The following is a 24173-nucleotide window of genomic DNA, read 5'->3' on the forward strand; positions in this document are numbered from 1 at the left end:
CGTCTTGGAATGGTGCTGGTTATGATGAGTAATGGTAGGCAAACCGATACTTTTTTCCTTGAGGAACACAAATCATGCTTGTCTCCCAAGTGAGCTGATGGTTTGGCAGGGTGAAAGGATGAATAAAAATTGCCTTCCAAGTGCATGCAAGTTGACAGCCTGAAAGGTGATTTTCTTGACTCATATACTTCAGGTTCCTGGGTTTTACATATGGCAGGTCTCCAGAACAAATATTGCTTTTGGAAAACCTAATCAAATTCTGCCATAAGAGTTAAGTTACTGAGTGTCAGGCCTCAAATGATATGCTTGATTTAGACTTCCCTGGAGTTCAAAAATTGTAAATTTTATCAGCAGTGGTTTCATGGAAAAATGCAAAGCAAAAGTTGAAACTTTTATAAGAATAAACTTAGGCACTAGGGCTTCTAGAGGGAGTGAGTTCAGCATAGAAATATAATCTATTCAAGCGTTTTTTCAAAGTTTGCCTTCATTTCCTCGGGAATGCTTTGAAGGGATGCTGTCACCCCACGTCATATGATTGTGTGGTTACACTACAAACCCTTTTGTAGTATCATGTGCTGATACTGAAATTTGTTTTATTTGTTGGGTCACAGTTTGAGATCCCTTTAATGGAAAGGAAATATCAAAAGGAATTCAACAAAAGGGGAGAGAAAATGTAAACTGGGTCATTTTACTTCTCCCTGACAGTCTGGAGCTGGCTAGAAGAGACAATTTAATGCAAAAATTGGTGTGTAGTTTCAACTTTTGCTCTGTGGGCTGTGTATTAGGGAAAAAAATTGAGCTACCAGTTCACCGACTCTTCCCCACAAAAAAAACAATCCATGTTTCTGCTTTGTAGGTGAAGTTTTTAAAACAGCATATGCAAAAACTGCAGCATGTGGCCATCACATAGCCCAAGTCAGCAGAAATGTGGTATAGTTCACAATGAATATGAGCAGACTTCAGTTGGTAAAATGAGAGTGAGAGATATGATGCAGGCTTTGGATTAGGCTGTTTAAAAATGGGCAGTCAGAGCAATTAGATTGGAATTGGTGAAGTTCAGAGCCCGCTGGCAGTCGTAGTGCCCAAGCGACCAGTGAATAAATGGCCTTGTGAGGAAGGAGCATTTGGCTACAACTGTGGCCAAGCTTCCAGTGCTTAGAGACAGCAGCTCACCGGAGCCAGGTGTCTTTGCTCTTGCTCTGGTTATGCTTCGATGTCTCTTCGGAGCTGAGCTTGGCGGAATGCTTGGTTATGCAATGAGTAAGTGCATTGGTGGTACTGGATGGTGATTTTCCTGAAAACAGAGGTCCGAAATGGTCTGGCACTCATGTAGTGCTGGTAGAAATTCTTGAACTGCAGTTCTTAGTAAATGTTTTCAGTTTAGTACTCTGACCAGCCTCACTGCCTGGCTCATCTTGGAAAGGGTAGCCCCCACCCCCTTCCCCGCCACATTTTCTTTTCTAAGGTGCAGTTTTTGAAAGAGAGACTGAAATGGCTAAAGGAGGGAGAGAAGTCTTATCAACATTTCTCTGAGGAAGTACAGCAGTGAAACAAAGCTTTGTTATGCCATTTGTAAAACTATTTGGGTGGAGAGATGAGAAAGCATTCTCCTGGATGAAATTGCAGCTCCTCTGGTAATAAGCTCTTATAACATGGAGTAAAGAGTGAGCTAATAAAATTGTTTCCTCCCTCTCATCCCAGAGCCTGCTGAAGAATATGTTACTATTTTAATTCTTCCTTAAGTATGAGTGGTTTCATTGCCTATCTGCTGTTGTTTGTAAGAGTCATATTATATTGTAGTTACTTGGTGGCATAGAATACACAAAATTTGTTAAAAGTTATGCTTGCAAAGGTCCAATGCTCTCTTCCATCTGTGTGGGACTCTGCTTGCTGTATTATTTCTCCAGGAGAGGAAAGGCACAAAAGGGAAGGCAGCTGCGTCCTGTGTACCTTTGATGCCCTGTGTACCTTTTCTGGCAGTCTGGAGTTTCTGTAGATGAGTGACACTTGGCCAGAAGAATCAAAGTCAGGAAATGGACATTTGATGTTCACTTCTTTGGGATGTAGGATTTTTTTCAAAGGATCATAAATTGCAGTAGTTGGAGGCGCCAGAATGAAGAGCAAGATGATGTCAAATTGGACCAAATGGCAGCTTAATTTTATGAATCCACAGATAAATGCAAAAGACTCTCATCTATGCCAGTCACAGGAATTCTGTAAAACAAGGATGAATTTGACTAAGATGTGTCCCTTTTTCGAAAGTGACAAGATTATAAACACTATTGCAAACACTCATATTGGAGTTATTTGAGATTGGGGTCTTAGAGTTAACCAAATCAGAAGCAGGCAGGCTGGCAGATTTTTATTAAAGTACCTCTATACAAAATCAGTGTTGTCAGTCTATCTCTTTGCAAGACAGTTGCTTTGGACATCAGCTCTCTATCGTAAGTGTCACATGTGAATTTTTATAAAATCACTGGTAATGCAGGTTTTGAATATTGTGTACTCCTTTGTCATGTTTGCAGGACTTCTCACTAATGGCCAATCTAAAGGATTAGGACCAGGATCAGAACAGCTGGAGAATGAGAAGGACGATGCATCGCAAGTGTCCTCAACAAGCAACGATGTTAGTTCTTCAGATTTTGAAGAAGGGCCCTCAAGGAAAAGGTCAGTAGTGCGTTATGATTAAAGTAGAGCCTTTCTGCTTTGTCTCTTAGAGTGTTGCATTATGTTATCAGTAGGTTGTGGTCGCACCTACTGCCCTACCATAAGCAGATGTTGCAGCATGGATTCCTTCTATGAACAGCAAAGATATAGCAAGCTTTGCTTCACCTGTTGGTATAGATGGTTCTCGTTGCTGTTTTGGAAAGCATGGAAAAGCTGTTATTATTTTACAGTAGGTGAATGCTAATTTAAATGCCTTAAGACTCTCTCCTCTCCTGGTGTTTGCCTCTCAGGTCATGTCAATATGTATGTGTGTGCAATTTCAAGGAAAGCATCACTAAAGTAGTTACAGTTATTGTTGGTATTTCTAATTTTCAGTGAATGAAACCATGTAAGGTTAAAAAGATAGGAAAGGACAAAACAGATGCTTCTGAGAAGAGGGACTGCATAGTAAGGGAGTGTGGTGGGTATCGGTTGCAAAAGACTACTTTGAGATACTGCTGCAGCAAGCTGCCTCCTCTTTCCTAGAACTCACTGAATGTGCAAAATGTGGGTTAAAATCATAGACCTCAAGCCAATCTATTATAGAAAATATGCTGAGAATGCAGGTGGCTGGGAGTTGTCCTCTCTGTGAAGTAAGAACGGAAACAGGCTGTCTAAAAAATGCCACTTAAAAGACAGGATCAGAAATGCTTCCTCAACCTTTTTTCCTCCACACTTCTTGCATCCTAGTTCCAAGCCAAAACAAACCATATAGTTATAATAACAACAACAACAGTTTTCTTCCAAACAAAAGAAGTATTCCTGTTTTCTGTATGACTTTATAATTCCACTGAGAAGCCTGATGGGGTGAGGAGACTGGTGCTTTCCTGGACACCCTCCTGTTCTTGTTCCACTGTTTCATATCCCTGGTCCCCACAATCTTTTCTGTGCACCCAAGCAACAAACTAAAACTCTTAACTAATATGCCCACTTAGCTCATCAGGCATATCAGAGTAAAATTTGTGTTATCTTCCATACTGGTAGAAATTTTGCAAGGCTTATTGCATCCTACTGCTGGTCAGGGCAAAGATATTTGTGGGCTGATTTTGGGCTTTATGAGATACATCGGGGGATTGAAAATTATTTCTGCTGAGCTATTTAGGTGACATCTACTGTTGGTGTGATCCTGGGACACCGTGGTCATTATTTCACAGCCAACCTGTTGCATGCACATTATCTTAAGGAATTTCTTTCTGCTTCCCTCAGTGCTTTAGTTGGTCCCCTCATTCCTTAGCTGTGCTCGCATAATGGCTTGCAGGGTTACACCATGAGTAGCTTCAAGAAGCTGGTTAGGATTAAAAATAATAGCAAGAAGAAAATGAATTGAGGCCTTTTGCCAGGTTTCTTCATTGTTAGCGTGAGTGAGACTTTTATCTCTTGTTCAGAGTATAGTTGTAGGAGCAGCTGTCAGTGCAACCAGGGGGACATCCCCTTCCTCTCTTGGGGCTGGCAAGGGGCAGGAGGGCTTGTCCCTTACGCTGTACCTGCTTCTGGTGCCCTGCACAGTCCAGCTTCAGAAATGAGTGGGATTTCTACATCACCAGTCTCCAGAAACTGCACTTGAGTACTCTGGGTGAAACATTCTTGGAAGAATATTTGGTGGGTTTGGGCTGAGGGAATTCAGACCCTTGAGAGGCAGCTAGGTGGTTCAGGCATAATAATAGGGAGCTCAGTGCTTTTGGTACTTTTCAGGTTAAAAACAACAACAAAAAAACCCAGCCCCAACACAGACCCAAGATGAAAACTTTCTCTGGCTTTCATGGAAGGCAAGGCATCACTTCACAACTTCTTCAAGCATCATGAGCTGTTGAGATAATATTACAGTTGTTACTTTAGTTGCTGTGAAGGGGACTGTTCTTGCTTTGTTTCCATTTACACCCAACACAGACTTTTACCTATTTCTTTTCCTCCCTGAGCTTCCTCTTTGCAGACAGATCTTTTCTGGGTTGCTTCTCTTAAACTGTAATCCAGTTTCTTCAGTAGTTTAAGACTCTGGTTTGACCTTTCAGTTCTTAAATGTAATGGCAGGCTGGCACTGTGGAGGCAATCTTTTCCCAGTTCCTTCTTCCCACCTCTTCCCAGCTGCTCTATCTGGCAGCCTTCTGGCCCCCTGTCCATCAGTTCAGGGACTAATCTGGCAGCATTTCCTCCCCCTGCCTAGAGCAGGTCACCTTACATAAAGGGGATAGGGATTCATGCATGTGTGCAGCATGTGTGTGGTTTTAGTTTGCATTTATAGTTGATCCAAACTCCTCCAGTTTCAGAGACAATTTGCACAAGAGCCTGGATAAGCAGCAAGTGTAAGTTCTTGTAGCAAACTGAGTGGAGCGTGAATTTGCTAGCAGTTAACATTGCCTTGTGGTCTCACTATCCCTGTTGGTGCCAACTATCCCTGGTGTAGCCCTCCCTTGGGTCAAAACTAGGTAGTGGATGGTCCCAGTGACTTACTGGACTCAGCTGTAGATAGGTGGGTGCTGGCAGGCATCTGTGGGGGAGGTAAATCCCTACCAGCCTGGCTGTGGACCAGTGAAGAGATCAGAGACAAGTGTTCCTTATTTCACATATATATGTCAAGCAGAATAACACAACAGTAGAACCCCCAGCCAAGCACAGCTTAAGGTTTATCATATCTATTTAATTTTCCAGTTTCAACCCCTTTTCTAGTATCATAGCTTGATTGAAGAGCCATAAAGGAAAGAGATGGCTGTTATGTTGAAGGTGTGCAGATTTAATCTAATACTGCAGATTTTGTTCAGAAACTCACTTAGATACTTTGTTTGATGGAGCAGGATTTTTGAATGCACTGGCCTGACACTGTTAGGCTTCAGATGGTTCCAGCTAGTCAGAGTGTAGTCAGTAATTAATACCTTTGCTCTCTGGGGACTGGAGGAAGCTTCTTACACAACCAGGTTTGCATCTGATGCGAAAATTCCCATCTCCATTTCTTTTTACATGTATTATTTTATATTGAAATAATATTCTGGAACAGTTCTAAAAGTCTGCAGCCCGCCTTTTGTGGTGCTACAGATTTCAGCTGCTGGTGGTGGTAAAGAGGAAAAGGAGCACATGTACAGCTTTGCCCCTTTGCAGCCTCCAGATATGTCCAAAACTGCAAGCCCTTCTTACAGAGTAAATGGAGTTTGGGGAGGATTGGCAGTGGCAGTAGTGGCAAGCTTAGTGCTTCAAAATACTTAGCTTTATTTGAGTTTACACTCAAAAGGATGGAAAACACTTACTTTGATCTGAGCTGTGTGTATTACTAGTGGTCAGGTCTGAAGGGAAGCAGCAGGATAATCCTAAGCGGTAAATACTTCTTTCAGCCAGTGAAGGTGAAAAGTGCCAGCATTATTCTAACATTTGGCAAAAGCCAAGCATTCAAGTGTTACACTGAATCTGCTGTGCAATGGATTGCTGTCTAGTTGCCATGTAAATGAGAGAAGTTGCTGGTTTGTTCAATGCTTTGGGGAGAGATGAACAAAACTGTTGGTATATGGGCTTGATAAACTATCAGATTGGGTGGCCTTCACCATGTAAAGATCATACATTTTTCAAAACCTATGAACAAAAGGTTATTGCTGAAGGAGAAGTGTAGCTTCCATGTAGCTGCATGTTTTGTTGTGAATCTCCAGTTTCCAGCTATGATTCTCAGTTGAGAAAATCAATAGGTAACTGTCCAAAGGTGTTTGGTCTGTGCTGGATGCTCGTACATTTTTATGGGCAACTCTTAAGGACTGCAACCACTGGGAATTAATAACAGTGTGCAGAGACAGCTGTGTGTTTTCTAGCAACAAGTTGCCCACCTTACCCAGGAAGAGATATGCAGAGCAGACTTCATATGACAGTATGTTGATCTTTGGTGATAATCGGCTATTGCTTGCTTCCTGTTACTAATCAGGTGGCTACTCATTTACATGGCCCCCTTCCCAGAAATTCACATGGGGAATTGCCAAATGCACAAATGCATTTATCTTTTATTGTAAAGTTGTCTTAATAGAGGGCTGTGAGAAGTGGGAGGAGGCTGACTGATTTTGATCACTGTTAAGCTTTAAATCGGGGATTTTTTAAAGTTTAATGTCAGAATATTCTCTCTGTTAAGGGGAAAAAAGACATTGGTTTAGTTTAGGAAAAAATTAGGGTTGGAGAAATTTCCCGTCTTGCAGTAGCAAAACAGGGGATGGACATTGCCCACTGGTGCAAGGGTGTGCAGAGCTCCTGGGAGAAGACTCTTTGTCCAGTTCTGCTGCAGGGAAGGTTGTTGGCTGTAGGAGAAAGGAACAACCCACTGGGGAGCAGTAGCATTTTAAGCTGCCACCGCTAGATTGGCCAGAAATTGCTTATTAGGAACCTTCTGAGGCCTTTAATTAATACAGCAGCTTTCTGCTAACGGTCTCAAGCATGTGACAGTCAGAAGTGTGATTGTGCACTACAGCAAGGCCAACCCATGGGATGTGCTCATGCTCCTTGCCTTGTGCTGGCTCCCTGCTGCCTGCTCCTTTTTCCTGTTTGTCTTTTTAAAATTTTATTTTTAGATGCCAGTTTTAACTCCCTGAACTGGCTCATTGTGGAGCAACATGAGGGCTAAGGTTTGTCAAATAAAAAGGTGGGAGTATGTGTCCAAGGAGGGGGAGACAAGCATGCTGATCTCCCCTGGCTGGTGGCTGCACAGCTGCTAGGCTGGCAGAGCTGTTTTGCACCCTCAGCACAAAAAAAAGCCAGTCAAGGGTAGGCAAGCTTTTGCATATTAGGCAAGCTGCTAATTTAAGTAGTTTCTTTTAGTGATATATCCTTTTCAGCTTGATTTGCAAAGGACTTTCTTGCAGTAGAGCTGTCAAAAGGTTGAGGGGATTTGGGGATGGGGATCTTTTTCCCCTCTTTTTTTTTTTCTTTTTCTTTTTGTCAGATTGTTTTTATAGTTAATAATGAACAGTCTCTTTAGCACTAGACTTAGCACCTTTCATGCAAGATGTAAAACAAGGTCAATGCTGTTCCCACATTTGTAAGTTTGTGAGGGATTTCTGCTTGGTATTGTAGATGATGGAGAGAGCAGTGTATTATGACTTGGGTGTGAAAGCAGGAGACTGCTCTTAATATCAAAGTGTTTTTCCAGGACTTTTTTAATGAACAGTCTTTTCACTAATTGGAACACTATGTAATATGTTTGTGTTCAGCTGTTGCCTGCTACAACACAATGAAAGCCCACTTATCAACCAGGTGCTTCTGTTATTTTATTCTAATTTCAGTAGGCAGTGCAAATCTGCACTAGTTGTTTGCTCATGAAGAACTGCATTAATCCACAATAAAACCAAAATGGCAATAAGATTTATGTATAATAATTTTTCTTAAAGCCTCTCCCCCCCACGCTCCCTCCTTTTCTGGAAATGCTGATATGATTGGAATATATTTTTAGTGCTGCACATTTATATTTAAATAACTAGCCATATAAACAAAGCAATAATAGTCCATTGGAGTGGATTTGTAGAGAAATAGTAAAAAGACAGATTACCTGCTTTATAATGCAAGTCAAGAAGATCATTGTATGTAGTTTGAAAAGGAAGAAATAGGGTGATTAATGTTCTTTCAGTATTTTCATAAGGAACAAACAGAAGTTGTGACACGAATTCTTCTATCTGACATGCAAAGATATAACAAGGTACAATAATCTGGGAACACTTGAACTTTGTGGGTAGGCAGCTATGTAAACAACTTGTTTGAGTAGTGATTTAATAATTATGAAGGTATGATTTATAGCAAGCTGAGAAGTGTTACGCCATGTCCAATTCAAACTTGCTTGTTCTCACCTGCCACCATCTTTTCAGAAGTCAGAGTTGCTGGGAAAGGTCTTTGTGACTTTGAGTCTGGACTCATTCACTGAGGAATCAAGGAAGTTTCCAAACCAGACAGGATAGGTGCAGTTGTTTCTGTCGTTCTGTGTATGGCCCGCACTCCTTCAGCTGCCTGATAACCCATCCCTAACTGTGATTCACATAATTCATGTCTCACCCCTGTGCCTTACAGGCTTGATGTTGATTACTTTAATACTAGGGAGAGGTCACTCTAAAATGATGTACGAAATAGTTGAAAAAGACACTTTTTTCAGGCAAATTTGTTTGCCAATGTGAAAGTAATTATTTTAATGCAAATAAGCCATTGTCTGTATAAAACTCTAGGCTGATGTTTGGGCTAACATAATTCTTTGCTACACCTGGTGTTGTCCTATGTGCTGTGTAAAGATAATGATACTAAAAAAGAGAGCACCATTCCAATATTTTAAGGTGGAAGTGTGTCCTAATATACTGAATTTTAAGAATATTGGTGGTGCGTTGTTATGTTTTGTTTTGTTGTTGTTTTGGTTTGGGTTTTGGGTTTGTTGGTTTGGTTGGGTTTTTTTCATCTTTATAAGTATTTGAACATTGTATTCATATTGCATGCTGGTTTGGCATACACTGAACTATACAAAATCCTGTTCTGTATTATTCCTGTGGCTTACATGGACAATGTGTGAGTGATGGGAACATGTTCTCAACATGTTCCTTGCAAATGACAGCATGAATGTGAGCTACTGCTGATTCACCAAAACTGACAGGAATGTGGGTATTAGTGTTGTTATGGGTCAGATTAAGATTCCAGGTAAGGGTGTGGGTCTTGAGACTCCCAGATGGATGACAGAGGCTTGGAGTTGTGTGATTACTGCTCAGAAATAGGTCAGTCCGTGTCACCAGCATCTCAGTTTGGGACTTGTAGGAGTTTTCTAAGTCTGAACTGCATTTGAAAAGTATAAACCTCTGTATTGTAAAAATCTCCTCTAGTCAGGTCTCTTGTATTGATAGAAAAATCAAGGTAATTTTACATGTATCACCTAGCTTATGCTGGTATAGTGCTTTTCCTTTCTCTTCTTCCATTGTTGTGTTCAATAGCACAGAATTTCCTGAGGGAAACTAACTATTTTTTTCTTCTTAACCTGAATATTGGTGTATTTGGTTTTTTAGCAGTATGTTTATTGTTAAATAATTTGTACAGTAATGGCCATGTCATCATCATGTTTTGATTTTATGCTTTTTTTCTTTGCTTTTCTCTCTATTTGTTCTTGGCTCTAATTAAATAAACTAAAGCTTAAGGGACCCTTGACCATGTGGAAAATTATTTGGAAGTTTCTGGTTTTTTTCCAGTTATATCGCAGTCTGTTTTCTCTGGTAGCATCCTTCTTTCAGCTTTCAGACAAGTTCTCCCCTGAGTTTCATAGTTGTAGTTACTATGGAGATATCTGTCCATTCTTCCTCTTCTCCTCCCTTGCCCTCCTCCTTTCCTGGAGCTCCTGCAGCTGTTATTTATCTTTTCAATAAAGTTTGTACAGATTTTTGTTTCTAATATCTCTTCTCTTGCAACATGTCATTTGCCTGTAATGCTTTCACTTTCATGAAATCCTGTAGGTATTTGTTTATATGGACAAAAAATTTGGGATATGAGTAGAGAGTTAGGAGGTCCCTAGTTAAAAGGGTTACTCGTGGAGCTATTATCTGATTTGATCTTTCTTCGCAGTTGAAGAGTTGTTCATTGAAGTCATAATTCTGTAAAATAAATTAACTGGGAGCATGTGTGTGTATGTATGCTGAGTGTCAAGGACAGCTTTTAGAATTTTTTTATTTTAAATGGCAGCTTTTGGAATTTAATATAAACATATTCTGGTGTAAGTTAAAATTTCTCGGGTGAAGAAATGAAAACTTGAGACAACACATCGTTAGCCTTTTAAGTCTGAGAGACTTTTCTTTGCACCTCATCATAATTTTGATAGCTCTTTATGTACAGCTTTATATATTCCAGCTTAACGGAGAAACACGGATGTTTGGATAGTCAGCTATTCTGCAACAGATATTTTCCTTTGCATGTGTGCTGTTGTATTTTTAAACCCCTTGGCTTGGGGGAGCATTGTTTCACTTGGTGTCTGTGGTTTGATACCATTGCTTTGTTGAATGACTTAGATTTGAAATGTGCTTTCCAACCGAGAAGTTCTACCACAAGTGCCTGTCTGAGCAGACATCCCACCTGGAAAGCCAGTGTAGCTGCACTGCTCTTTTGATGGACGTGTTTCTTATGGTACCTGCATCTTCAGAGGTTTTCCCCCTCTTTCTTTGGAGACGTCTTGCTCTACGTGATTATTACAATGTCACACTGTTTTACTTTGGCCTGCTAAGCACTGTGCACTTTGTCACCTGTGACTTTGCACAGCCAGGAAGCCTACTGAGAAGATCCTCTGTTTTACAACTGCATGAACACCCTACCTTGGGCTGTTGGTCAGCCATGCAAATCTCTTTGCCTCCCGTTGAGAGTGTTGGGTGGAAATTGCAGTTTAAAAGCCCACTATGCAGCCAAGTGATACATGTATCACATAAGGAGGTGTGTCCTTCCCCTGACCCCATTTGGGCTGAGTCTGGTGTGGTTTGTCACCTGGCCGAGGCAAAGGTAGGTGGTTTTCTGCTGGGTTAGTGGAACTGGTATTGGACAGATGTCCTGGGCACCACAGGGAGTACAGCAGAGGTGGCTTTGGGGAAAAAGATGAACAGGAGCAGCATCAGTCCCTCTGGGGGGTGGCTGGGTGCCCTGATCAAGTCAGCCCTCCAGGATAACATTGCTCTCAGTTTTATTCTAAGTGAGCAAACAATGGTGTCTTGTTTGGTCATTCCTATTCCTCATGAGGCAAGGGAGAGACTCTGAAACCCTTTACTTTGTGTCTCCTGTACTCTTTTATTATGCTTTAGGTTATTCCTGGCCCCCTGACAATTTGTTCTGCAAGTTGTCAAGCAAAATATGCATTTTAAGCTAAATTACTCTAAAATTTTAATCAACTCTTTTTTTAGAAGGGAGTCTCATGTTTTTCTTTTGCATATGTCTAGTTTGCTGTTAAAGTAAGCAGCTGGGACTCTCTTGATTACTTCTATTTTTAGTGACATCTTCTTTACACCTGCACATTGAAAATCATGACGTTTACTAGTAGAGAATGAGAAATCCTTCAGCCTCCCTGATTCTTAGGTCAGAAGCCTGAAATCAAGCTGGCCCTCTAATTGCAGTATCTTGGTTAGAAAAATTGACCACTATTGATTTTCCTCGAAAGTTAGTTCATCCCACCTGGTTGATTTGTAACGTAACAAGAAGACAAACTAGGTGTGGCACAATTTCTGAGACCCTCACTTTTATGTCTCTAGGCCTATGAAATCCTCTCATTACCTGAAAATTAGATTTAAAGTATAAAGTAATACCTAGACAAGTGTTACCATGCAATCAAGGTTTGATTTTTACCCATTTTATTTCATTTCTGTTGCACTGAAATCCTGCTGTTAAATTCACTTGTGATACTTGTGCTGTAGGCCGTCCCAGATCAAGAATATTTAATTGCTTCCAGTTTCCAGATGGACTGCAAAATAAACTTTAAAGGTGAATCAGATAAGAAATGGAAAAAGAGGGGAGATAGCATTTGAGTAAAGGCCATACTCTTCTTATCAGAACAATCAATTGAAGTAATTCATAAAAAGGACCCCACATGAAAAAAGTTTGGTTTTTCCTTGAAGCTTTTGGTTGCAGGACCCGACTAAAACATAAATTCAAACATCTGTTCTTCTTTGGGCAGTACAACCCACAATATCTCTAAGTACCAGGTAGCCTTGTGTTCAAATTCGTGCCATACTGGGTGGCCTTGCACAGCACTTCATTGCTCTATGTCTCTTCCATCTTCAAGTTTAATTGGCAGAGTTCTAAGCAGTTAAAGATTGGAGTAATAGTTTTTTATTGTTTTCAAGGGCAAAGTATAAGCAAATTATATTATTTATATCTGTTTTGTATATGTGTTTATTTTTGGCTTTATTTATTGCTCTTCCTTTTTCTGATATTAAATTAACATAGATACTCATAAATAAACAAAAATAAATTCTCTCCCTGAAGGAGGATTTTGAGAGTGCTTTATCAGCACAACTGCATTCAAATCCATTTTTAAATAACAAGAGTTAATTCCTGCATCCATTGAAAGTGCTTATTTATTATTGATTTCAGTGGATTGGACATTTTCCTAAGATGTCTGCAGGCTGAAGAATGCTGTAAATTAAATGCCCGTGGTTTTGACTGCACTTGGAAGTTGACTTCAAAGAGTCTTGTTTATTTTCCTTTTCAATTATCTTACTCTGTGTATGCCTGCTGGAGTTTTACACCACAGAATGAACCATCAGAAAGTGACGCCGTGTACCCTCTGCCATGTATTTCTCCAGGCTCTTACCTGGCCTGTGTCGTCTTGCTGCCTCTGCTCAAGGTGGTCAGTGTGAAGTTATAAATTGTTCCTTGACTGGACGGCTGCATACCTGGGTTTCACACTTGTTGGGTGCTGGATTATTTTGGTGGCAGAGAAGGGCGTCCTCTTCACCCATGAGATTGTTCGTTCAAAGCCTTTTTTGCAGAGTCTGCGTTGGAGGTCCTGTATTGTGTCGTTTGCCCCAAGGCTGTAGCTGTGCAGGGTTACTAATTCAGCAGGACTACAAGGAGTATATGTCATCTATAGTAAAAGTGGAATAATCTCTCCTTTAGACTTTTTTCCAGTATTATGGGGTAATTCACTGAAAATATCTCAGTATTTTATGAGAAAAGTACCCCATTGTATCCTAAGCCATGCTGTGTTCCTCTTATTTCAAGTCACAGAAACTTCTCAATATGGAACTTTACTCCAAATTATGGTCATTATTTTCAGCTTCTTAGTTGCATCTTTTTGAGCACTGGTTCCCAGCCCGTTACTTTGAAACTGCTCAGTTTCAGGAAACTTGACTGCTGTAGATGTTTGGGGGGGGGGGGTGTGTGTGTGTGATTCCATGGTGTTACCTGCACCAGTTCAAGGCTTCAGATTGATTTGCTTCTCTATCAGGTTTTTACGTGCCAGTCAAAGCCCTCTGCCAGCCTGGGGATGCAGCTGTATGCTAATTTCCCAGTTTCAACAAAACACTCATAGGTCACTGCTGAAGTACTTGGTCTTCTTGATACAGAGGGAGGAAGTTTCTTGGCTGGGATGGGTGAGAAAGGCAGAGTCTGGGCCTGTTGCTGTTTCTTGTTGCTTCTCAGCTGTGGGAGATGAAGATTCTTTTCCTGAGACAGAGCTCTGATATTAGAAATGCAGCTATGTCACATCATTATTTCTGATTTTTAACATGCAAAAGGCAAGTTGAAAGGGAATTTGTTACAACTTCTTGTTACTATGTCTTCTAAAAGGAAGTGTGAATGTAATCTTCACATACCATATCTTCATATAATGATTTTTAAAGACCTTTGGCCTGAAATAGTGTTTGACATGAGGACAGGCAACAGTATTTCAGTATCTGGGCAGATTTCCAGACCCTGATACTATTGTGGTTGTTCTGACCTATCCTTTCCTCTGGGTGTTCTTTTTCCCCCAAGACTTCTCAATGCTCAGGGGACATGTCTTTTAGAGCTTGACATTCCCAGCTTAAAAAGCAGACTGACAAAAACTCCTTTAAGTGGAGGCAGGAGGACACACACACACTTATTCAGGAATTTTTTTTTCCTATTTCAGATAGAATACCCTGCTGAGTTAGACAGCTTTCTTGGTGGGGAGAGGGGAGGGTGTAATTAGGGGGAGCATTCTAGCAAGATGCTTCCAGGATGTAGATCAAGAACAGGTGTTGAAGATGTAGGGCAGTGTTATTCATGATTCCAAATAAAATGTAGGACAAAGAAAGTCTTCTCTTGCCTTCCTGGATATTCCGCACCCCTCCCACCCCAGTAACTAATAAGGGTAGCAAAAGCCCTCTTTGCTTTTCTCACTCAGGTTCATTTTTTTTAACAGTGTGAAGAATGTTTTGCTCTTCTGAGGTAACCTCTTCTGTTGGTTTGCTGGTTTTTGTATGAAAAGCACTGAACCCTTTAGTCCTTAAAACAGAAATCCATTTTCTGTTTGTGCTCCTCTCTGTACTTCTTCAGTGATCATTAGTCAGTCCAGGATGCATGAATTAGTTGTTGACTTTTCTGCTTTGTTTTCTTCCTTGCTTGTTCCTTACTCTGCTGTTTCTTTGGACCGTCTCAACCTTTTCTACTGAAGTGTTTTTCTGCTAGGTTTTATTCAACAGAATCCGCGTGGTTTCCCAATATGAGCCTTAATGAAAACAAATGTTTACGGCATTTCCTGAGCATTAGGTGAGCTGCTATCTTTAATTATGAAGGGCTTGGAGATGGAGGAGGAAACCCACTTATTGGCAACAAAGGGCCCTAGGACTGTTTGTGCTTGGCTCATTCATCTCTCTCTGCTTCTCAGACAAGTGAGACTTTCTGAGCATTTGAATACAGTTTATTCTATCAATTAAAAAAGAACAAAACAAAACCTGTCTCTTACATTGCTTAAATACCTATTAAGCCCATGAACAGAATACTAATTTCAGTGGTTCTGTATAATGAACTCTAAATTTCTGAGTCATGTCAGCCAGGGAACCTCTTAACGAGGATGTGGAAAACCCCACAAAAAAAGCCCAATGTCAGTCTCAGTTCTTTAGTTATTTTAATGAGTGTAGAAATGAAAAGTTCCAAAGCATTGTGTCACAGTGGTTATTTTCCAGATTGAATATAACAGGGAGGATTTATGAAGATTTTGAGCTACAATACTGGGGTGGATGAAACACAGAGCAAGAAGGTCTGAGCACTGGCAATACTCCATTCCAGCAGCACACCTCATCAGCTGAAAAGCCCTTGAAAGTTCTTAAGTGGGATGAGATTTGAGATTAGATGGGGTTTTGTGTTTCTTTTCTTTTTGCCCTCCCCTCCCTCCATATGAATGCTGACACATATAAATCATGGTGCTTAGCTGGTGCAGAAAGCGGGTGTCGCAGTGCAGAGCAGTGCTCTACCAGCTCGATAGGAAGGCAGAAGTGATACCTGAGGTGCCTTTGTGAGAGTCCTTTACCTCTGGATGGGTGTTGCCTTGAGGTCCTGTGGATTTTAATTAGGCAACGCAGTGATGCTGGGCACTACCTGCATTTCAAAACATGGATGTCACTTGAATGTCATTTATTCTTCCTTTTAATACACCTACAAGCAACTTGGTTCTGCTGCACAGTCCCTGTAGAAGAGGCTGCTGAGTGCACAGTGACAGCTTGTGTGCTCCCCGTGCATCACAGAAAGTGCTCTGCTCATTCCTCTGGAAAATGCTGTTATATAATGCAGCACGGTGCTTTGCCATGTCTGCTGGGCGATCACCCCTCTGTTAGGAGGGCTGTATTGTCAAGATGGGTGTTCTAAGGATAGAATTCAGCATTACTTAATGATATGTGAAATGTAACTTAATGCATTTATCACTGCTTTAAATTTTCTGGCTTCACACAACGAACATCCCACAGTGTGAGCTTCATTTTCTCCTTAGACTGTATTATTTGTACTATTGCAAATGTGCTCATTTATACTAGGGAGAGAAAAATAAAGGCAGGGAACCTTGAGAAATGCCAGCTAATAACAAATAAGACAGTTGTGTTTTCTAATAAACAATGAACATAGTAAAACTGGTGATGCTACAGGCATCTTATGTTATTGATGAAAACAAACTGCTTACTGACATCTGCAGCAACCAGCCCTTGAGTGGTGGCATCCCAGAGCCCCCCAGTGCCATGTGTTAGGCAGAATTGCTGGAATTCACAGTGTGAGACTTTCAGTTTTTGAAGGGGTTTGATTTGTTTCGTTTTCCCCCTCAGGCTTTATTTTTTCTTGCAGATTTATATTTCTTATACAATAGGAAATATAAATAAGATAAATATAACAAATAATATAAATAAGAATAAGGGAATAGCTGCTCTTTTCTTGGAGATGGTATGAAAAACCATAGGTATTTCTTTTGGACAGCTGATTACTTTAGCCTTCTAAAGTCCCCATTGTTAACAGTTACAATCCATCAGTACTGCTGTGGAATAGCATTTCACGTGCTGTAGACTCTTCACTGCTTCTCCTGAAGAATTCCTTCTCTCTGCTGCATCCCACCACCTGACACAAAAATGACACATTTCTGCAGGTTATGAACATCCTCTGTTTCATGAACAAATTCATTTGAGTACCACAGCTTCTGCATCAAGTTGCTCTTAGCATGAGGAAACTTGGGTTCAGCACATGTAGGTGCTGTAACCCTGCTGTATTATGAAGCTGATTCATTAAATTTTCCTATTTATACTGCTACTTTTACAGTATTTGTAGACTGATAGGTTTTTATTTTTTTCCCCCCCCAGGAGTTGTTTCTGAGACTCTGTAAATTGAGGTGCCATAGTTTTTATTCGTATTTCTTATCTAGAAGCATGTAAGTCAAGGGAGGGGAGAGTACCACCTTGTTCTGTAGTAGAACAAATGATTCATTTAAATAACGATAAACCCTAACTTTTGACGTATCTCACTTTTCATGGCATCTGTCTGGATGGGGGAGGTTGATGTTCTGGATCAGCTGTAGCTGTTCCAAAGACAGTGCCTTGAGCATGATTTTCCTTCGTTGAGTGGAATGCAGAACATTAAAACCTTGCCAAGAAATACCTCTTGAGAATTCCCTGTTATCTGCTGAGAGAGGGGTGTAGAGGAAGAGCTGCCCTGACTTGTTGCTTGTTCCCTACGACCCAGGGAACCTCATGGGCACAGTGGTGGGGTTTCACACCACAGATCATCTCTGCTGCTTTTGGCTTGTAGAAGATGATAAAGCTCACTGTCCTCTTTTCCCCCCACTTCTGGCTTTCCTCCTAAAACCTTCTTTCTTCAGGGAAATGATTGTATGTAATAATTGGCTGCTAAATCCTTCTAAAGGAACTGTTCAATAAAACTGAGTAGTCATTAATTTGACACTCCAATGCTGAGCGAATATGTGAGCTACAACAGCTGCTTTGCTTTGCATCTGCACTTTGAGGGTGTTGGCATTCCACTGGTTTCTTTTGGATTTAGAAAGCCTTTCTTAAATGGCTAAAGCTGGAAATGGTCTGAAACTCTCAGTTCCCTCAGAACCATGTTTTGTAGGTATTAAGGTGTTTAGCTCACCAGTTTTGGTAGGATGGGTTCCTAAATCTGGAGGAGTGTTTAGTTTTGATTTTTGATTGCTTTTAAAGCTTTCGTTTCCCCTTGGGGAAGGGGAAAGGTATGTAAAATGCAGCTAATTATGACAGTTTATTATCTCATTAAATTATGAAATACTTTCTGCTAAGCTTATTATAGTAATCTAAAAATCAGCTATTCATATTTGTGATGTTTGTCTCCAATCATGGCTTTTCACTGCAGATAACATACATATGCATAGCATGTGTGCATGTGTGTGTGCATGTATATGCGTGTATAAAACATTGAATAAGCAAAACTTACCCATATAGTTTAATTTTATTTAGCTTAAAGTATTGTTGACCACATCAGTCATGTCAGGTTGTTTAAGGTCACGCAGTGGCTGTGAAGAGAGATACTGTTAGTGACCCAGTTATTTCTAGTGTATCTTCTGATCTTGCAGCGGTATGTAACAATGTATGGAGGAGCAAGAACACTTTGGGAGCTGGCTGTGAGGAGTCCCTCGTGGGTAGGGAGAGAGCCCTGGTGAATGCACAAAAATATAGATGAGCATGTTTAGCAAAATTCTTACTTAGATTTTGAACCCTGTATGAGACCAGGGATGTCTCTGTTTGGTGTGGTTTTAATACTGTCCATATAGATTCAAAATGTGAAGTTGGAGTCACTACCTTTTCCAAAGTATAGAATTTGAATATTTGGAGATGGAATTGCAGTTCAAATTTCTTCTAAAGGCAAAATCTGCCTCTGTCTGCAGTAGGAAACCACCACAGAAAATAGCAGGTTGTGAGGAAGGTGGGCTGGAATCTGGTATAGCTTTAGAAGGGATTTTGGATTTACTGATCCAAAATCATTCAGGTCTTAGTGGTGGTGCTTTGCTGAGATTTTTAGACGGCTTATGTTAAGATAAATTAAGATGCAGCTTTTAAATTAATGAAGTTAAACTGGCACAAGAGACTGTGTGGACAGGCTGTCTTTTTGATTTATCTGTCAACAAGGCACTGGTTTAACCTACTCTTAACCCATAACAGTCCACATGGATTTGAACTGATTTAACAAAACTTAAATTAAATTGGGGCAGTCTTGTGTTGCCAGCAAGGCCTCAGGAGAAGCATCTCTAGTTCTGCCTTTTGGCATTGTCTTCCCTTGGTAATGGTGTGATAAAAGATGCATTTATTTTATTTGTTGACTTTGTTGACTTAATTCTCACCTTTAAGCTATGAAGATTTCTTTAGTGCTAAGGGCAGTCGCTCACAGAACCCGCTGTGGTTGCATTTGTTTGTTATTTTGAACAGTATCCCAAGCTACTGAACCCATATTTAATATAATTTTAAAACAAGAAAATACTCGAGGGGTTTGTGAAATCCTCCACATATTTGTTTACCTGTGGCTCAGTGGTTGGCTGGGTATGAAAAGGATTGTGTGTTTTGTCAGATTTCTGCAGTTTTCTAATCAGGCATGTTGTGGCTGCATTGCCGTTCTCTCCTTCGTCATCCATCCTTGGTCCTCACAGGATTTCAATTTTATTTTTGGGTGACTTCCACTTTTCCTGAACATACCGACAGCTCTTTGCATTCCCTCACAATGTTTTATTTTCTCTATTGCTCCTGGCCTTATTGCCTGCTTTCTCTTGCTGCCCAAGTGTTCTTTCTAATTTCACTTCTTCAGTTCTTGGTGCGGTTTTGTGTGGCATTCTCACCAATTGCCTTTCAAGTGCCCAGCCTTTGAGAACTAAGTGAACTGGTGTCGAGTTCATCAAATGTTCCCCAGCAGTCCCAGCTGAAGTAATTGCCAATTTCTTGCCACTCCTGTGTGGGAGCACTCTTGCCACTACCTTTTGTACGGCCATGTGACAAATTGACCTCAGGACCGCATCTGATTCAAGCCGGCGTGGGTGTGCACATACTGTTTTTCATAGGATTTTAATCCTTCTGCCTGCCCTCTTTCAGTCAATGTCTAATTTTAGCCTGGAAAAGGGATACAAAAGTGATTTGCCTGAGGACTGCCAGTAAATCAGTGACCAAATATTGACTCAGTGCAGTTGAGGAGGAGAGAAGGTGCCGGGAAGCATCCCAGGGTTTTGGGCGTTTTCGTAAATTTACTGTGCTTAGTGATGTGAAGTTTCCTTGGTGAGTGGCCTCCTGTCCCTCAGAGCCAGAGCTGCAGGTGACAGGGCTGAATGGATGCTGCTGATGGGCTGTGACAGAGGCTGTTTGGACTCCATTGGGGTTTGAGAGCCAGCTGTAGCGATAGGCAGGGACTCTTGCAAGGAGACTCTGAAAAACACAGATTTGGAAAGAAGTTTAAGCTTAGGCATTCAATCTGTTTTGGAGGATCAGGTTGCAGCTAAAACAAAGGCCCAGCGAGGAGCAAGGTGAGCGTTGGGGCTATCACGTTTGAGGCTGGTTGTCATGATTCACATTTGAGAGGAGATGTCAGAGGTGTGGAGCAGGCTGGTGTGTGTGTGTACATACACAGCAGGAATTACTTCAGTGGCTTGTTGAGTTTCTAACATAATGCAGTCAGAGGAAGGAGGCACATTGCTGCCTGTCACAGAGCAGGTTACCAGCAGGTTAAAATGGCTGAAGATGGTCTCCTCTTGAAGTGTGAAATTAGTTATTAGAGCTTGTTTAGACTAATGGAGATGTCTACTGAATGTGACCCTAGAGTTGTTGCAAGTGTGTGTTCCTGGAAGTTACAAGTGGCCCACTCTTGAGGCCATTCCTTCACTCCTGCTGTCAGGTGTCCCCTCAGGCTGGGCACAGCTGATCAGTGCCAGGGCCTTGTAGCCACACCTCAGGGACACTTCCAGAGGAGCTGCTTTGACCATGGGGCACCTAGAAAGTGCTCACTGCACTTCTGTGCAGTGTCACTGTCAGCATAGGCAGCATCTGGAATGCCACCCGCTCCTTTCTATTTAAATGTTTGTAAGCTGGGCCTTTGCTTGTGATGATACAGGGAAGGTAGTGGGTGATCTGCTCATGGGTGCAGAAGTGATGGAAATCAGGCCTTTTCATTATTTCAAAAGAACTCTTAAAAAACCCCCAAGGTTATCAAGTAAAAAAGCCCACCCAAATTTGTCTCCCTTGCTTGTCTTGGTGGAAACTAGGCTCCTTGTTGCAAAAGGGTTGACAGTGAAGGGGACACTGGCATTGCTGCCAGGCACATTTTCTGTTAAAGTTTTACAGTTCAGTAACTAATGTGTTTCTCAGTCAGCATAGGGTGATAATGCGAGCTGCTGCTGGAAAAGGCAGTCCTGTTCTTCCCTCTAGTGTGTTCTTGCCACCTCTTTTGTGCCAGCACAAGCACTTCTGTGCTTATGAAACCCAACCCAAAAAAGTAAAAAACCCAACCTATAAATTAATTTTCAGCTAGACTGACTTCCTCACCCAGCTGATTATAGGGTCTCAGGAGCTCTAGTGCTGGCATAAGCAGGAGCATGTGGCTGGAGGTGAAGGGAAGAACACATACCACACCTTTTTTCTGCAGCAGCCTCTCTGAGATCAGCTTAAACCAAACTGAACCCGTTCATTTAGGGTGGGAAGATGCAGGTGAGGCAGCAGTTGCTGCTCCTGAAAGGTGTGGTCCCACTCCCTGTGTCCTCCCCCCACTTGGACTGTGCCTTCCCATTACTTCCTGGTCAGAGTGCACAGTGGGATGCAGAACCAGAAGGAACATGATTTTCTCCTTCCACTATCATCAAGCTCTTAGTTTATCTGGGTTGTATCATCAAATGTCAGGTGTCCTGCTGCTCATGTACTGCCGTGTATCTTAAAACTAAAATTAAGGTGGGTGTTAGGGAAGAAGCACTGATAAATCTCACTCTTCTGTGAACAAAGTCTTCTCAGAGGGACTGTATTTTTTCACTTCCTGGACAGATGCATGGTGTGTACGCACAATTAGTGTGTGTCTGTGTGGGTTTTTTACTATGATTACCTGCTACTGAAATGAGCTCGATATGCACCATATCTTTTTACTGGAGTCTCCAGGGCCAGGGGAATGTGACACATGTGACAAGAAGCAACAGAGTATTGAATACTTACTACTGCAGGTAAAGAAAGAGAGTCTGCAGGGAAGGCTATAGATTGTGGTGGCACAGGAATTGTTACCATAGTTTCCATTCATATCATTAGTTCCCAACTACTTTTTCTGGCATTCAGGAGGAAGAGAAAGACAGCGTGCTCTGGCAGTCCAGCCAGCCCCCTCTCATAGGATTTAGCATCTATGTAAAGAAGAGGTTTGAGGTGAATGGCCCCTTTCCTTTTCAGGCCAGTTTGACTGGTAGCAGGATGTGGCATGGCTTGAAAGAAGGCATGAACAGAGTTACTGGGACAATTGACTGCGTCTGCCTGATTGACTTGCAAGAATGGGCTGTTTGACTCCTGGGGAGGAAGCCTGGAGAGGGTCGTGGTTTCCTTCCAAGGGAAACTCAATGCAAAAAATTACATTGATGAAGGAAAAGAGACCAGAAAGTAGAGACAGTACCTGCTAAAATTTGTATTTTATCTCCAGAGTTATATAAGAATAGCATAGGTTTAACATAATGGAATTCAGAATTATGTAAGAATAGCATAGGATTAACATAATGGAATATACTGATTGTTATTTTTTCTTTCCTTCCCTTGATAGCTCACTTGCATGTTTCTGTTTAGTAATCCTTTTTGGCAAGACAGTAAATGTGACTGATGGGTGTTTTATGCAAAAGTGATCACTTTGCTGCTTATCAGAATAAAGTCTGTGCAGCAGATATAGGATATCTTGTGTCTCTTTTCTTTTTTTTCCTCACTGTGCATCTAAATGTTGTAGTTTTACAAGAGAAATGTCGAGTTCCTGGTAATAGCCAGATGGTAGAGGAGCCTTGTAAAGGCTGTCCGCATGGGAAGTGCAGATACGTGGTTTCAGGTGTGGTTAAATTGCAATCTGCAACCTCTGTAAGAGGTTAAAATGCCCACAACCTACTGACCATGCAACTTTTATCACTTCCTGCCAGTAGATGGAAAATTGTATTCAAATGCTAGGGATTAATGCAGGGCTTAATTGAACAGGAAGTTTCTCAGCCATTCAGATGATGGCTAAAATGATCCATGCACTGTTATTTTTGACATTTCTGCCAGAAGTAATCTGTGGCTTTCTGGCTAGTGCAAGTTGCTTTTAGGGCAAAGGTGAACGATTGCTAGAGTTGAGGTACGCGTGTTGTTTTGAGATCGGAAAACAAGAATGAAATGGTCCGTAAAACAATTTTTTCTTTTTTTAAAGCACAGTTGAAGAGAAAAGGCTGCTCGAAGTGAAAAGAGAATTTTCCTTCAGTCGCATGGCTTTGATTTTGCATCCTCTTGAGTTTTAGCAGCTGGTCAAATTACTAGGGAGGGAGCTGCTGATACGTTTGGTATTATTTGGCATATCATAGGGAACAAAGAGCATCTCCAAATTGATCAGAGACCAGGAGTTTGGGTAGTGCCCAGGTATTGCATGAGTAAGGAAGTGGGAAGCTCTGTCATCTGAACTGTGCTGGTTTTGTTTAATGCCTCCCGCTTGGTAACTGGGAAGTGAACAGGTTTTGCAGAGGTACCTCAGATGTCTGAGAACACTGAAAATAATATACTAGAAGATTATTGAAGCTGCACAGTGTATTGTGCTAGAAGTAGTTTTGACTTCTCTGTAATTAAATAGGGGGCAATGCTCAAGTTTTCTGAAAATGGGCAGGTTTTAACATTGTATAGACTGTCTTCCATAGAGTGGGAAATCTTTTTGTAGGGGTCAAAAATGCTTTTGAAAATAATCCAAGCCTGTGGTAGATAACAAAGTTTCCTGTAATTCCACACAGACAGCAGCATGGTGTGATGCAGAGCAGTGAAGTGGAAGGGGAGACCATTTTGTGCCCCTAGGCTTTCCCACACTGGCTTTACCACACTGGCTTTACCTGAATATCAAAAGACTGTGAGGGTTGCTTCATTCTTCCACCTTCAGCAAGAGCTGGCAGCAGGACCTTGACAGATTCCTTACCAGTAGGTGGAGACCATGCAAGTGAACTGGAAATTGCATCCTCCTTCCAGTGGAGAAGGTGTCTGTTAGCGTGGAGTTCAACCTTGTTTACTTCCAGCACAAGGGACAGGGTTTAATGTGAAAAAATAACTTTGTTCTTGTGGTTTTCTTCTTGAACAGAAGTTTGCAGACATAGTACACACTCAAACATCTGATAGTGATTATTAAAAACCAAGCAAATGTAAATGAGTTCCTTAATTCTTTTTTCTGCTGCTGTGGTTTTGCATTTTAACTTTCTAGCATGTGGTGATGCTTTTCTCTGTGCAGCAGCACAGCATAAAATGGCAGACCTGCCTTAAAGTTACTCCTTGGTCATGTTTTTCCTGTAAAACTTTCTGGTATGGCATGATGGGTTTGGCTCAAGCTAAGGAGTAGGAATCTTG

At 41.3% G+C, this 24173-nt stretch overlaps 1 protein-coding gene across 1 annotated transcript in view; it reads left to right on the forward strand.

Annotated features, from left to right (window-relative positions):
• JARID2 (jumonji and AT-rich interaction domain containing 2) overlaps positions 1–24173 on the forward strand; it is a 213626-nt gene that overhangs the window by 118578 nt on the left and 70875 nt on the right. Inside the window, exon 3 of the mRNA XM_010402890.4 lies at positions 2526–2667. Coding sequence (XP_010401192.2) covers positions 2526–2667 — 142 coding nt within the window. The remainder of the gene's footprint in view (positions 1–2525; positions 2668–24173) is intronic.

Source organism: Corvus cornix, chromosome 2 (assembly GCF_000738735.6).
Source record: "Corvus cornix cornix isolate S_Up_H32 chromosome 2, ASM73873v5, whole genome shotgun sequence".
Classification (NCBI taxonomy): Eukaryota; Metazoa; Chordata; class Aves; order Passeriformes; family Corvidae; genus Corvus; species Corvus cornix.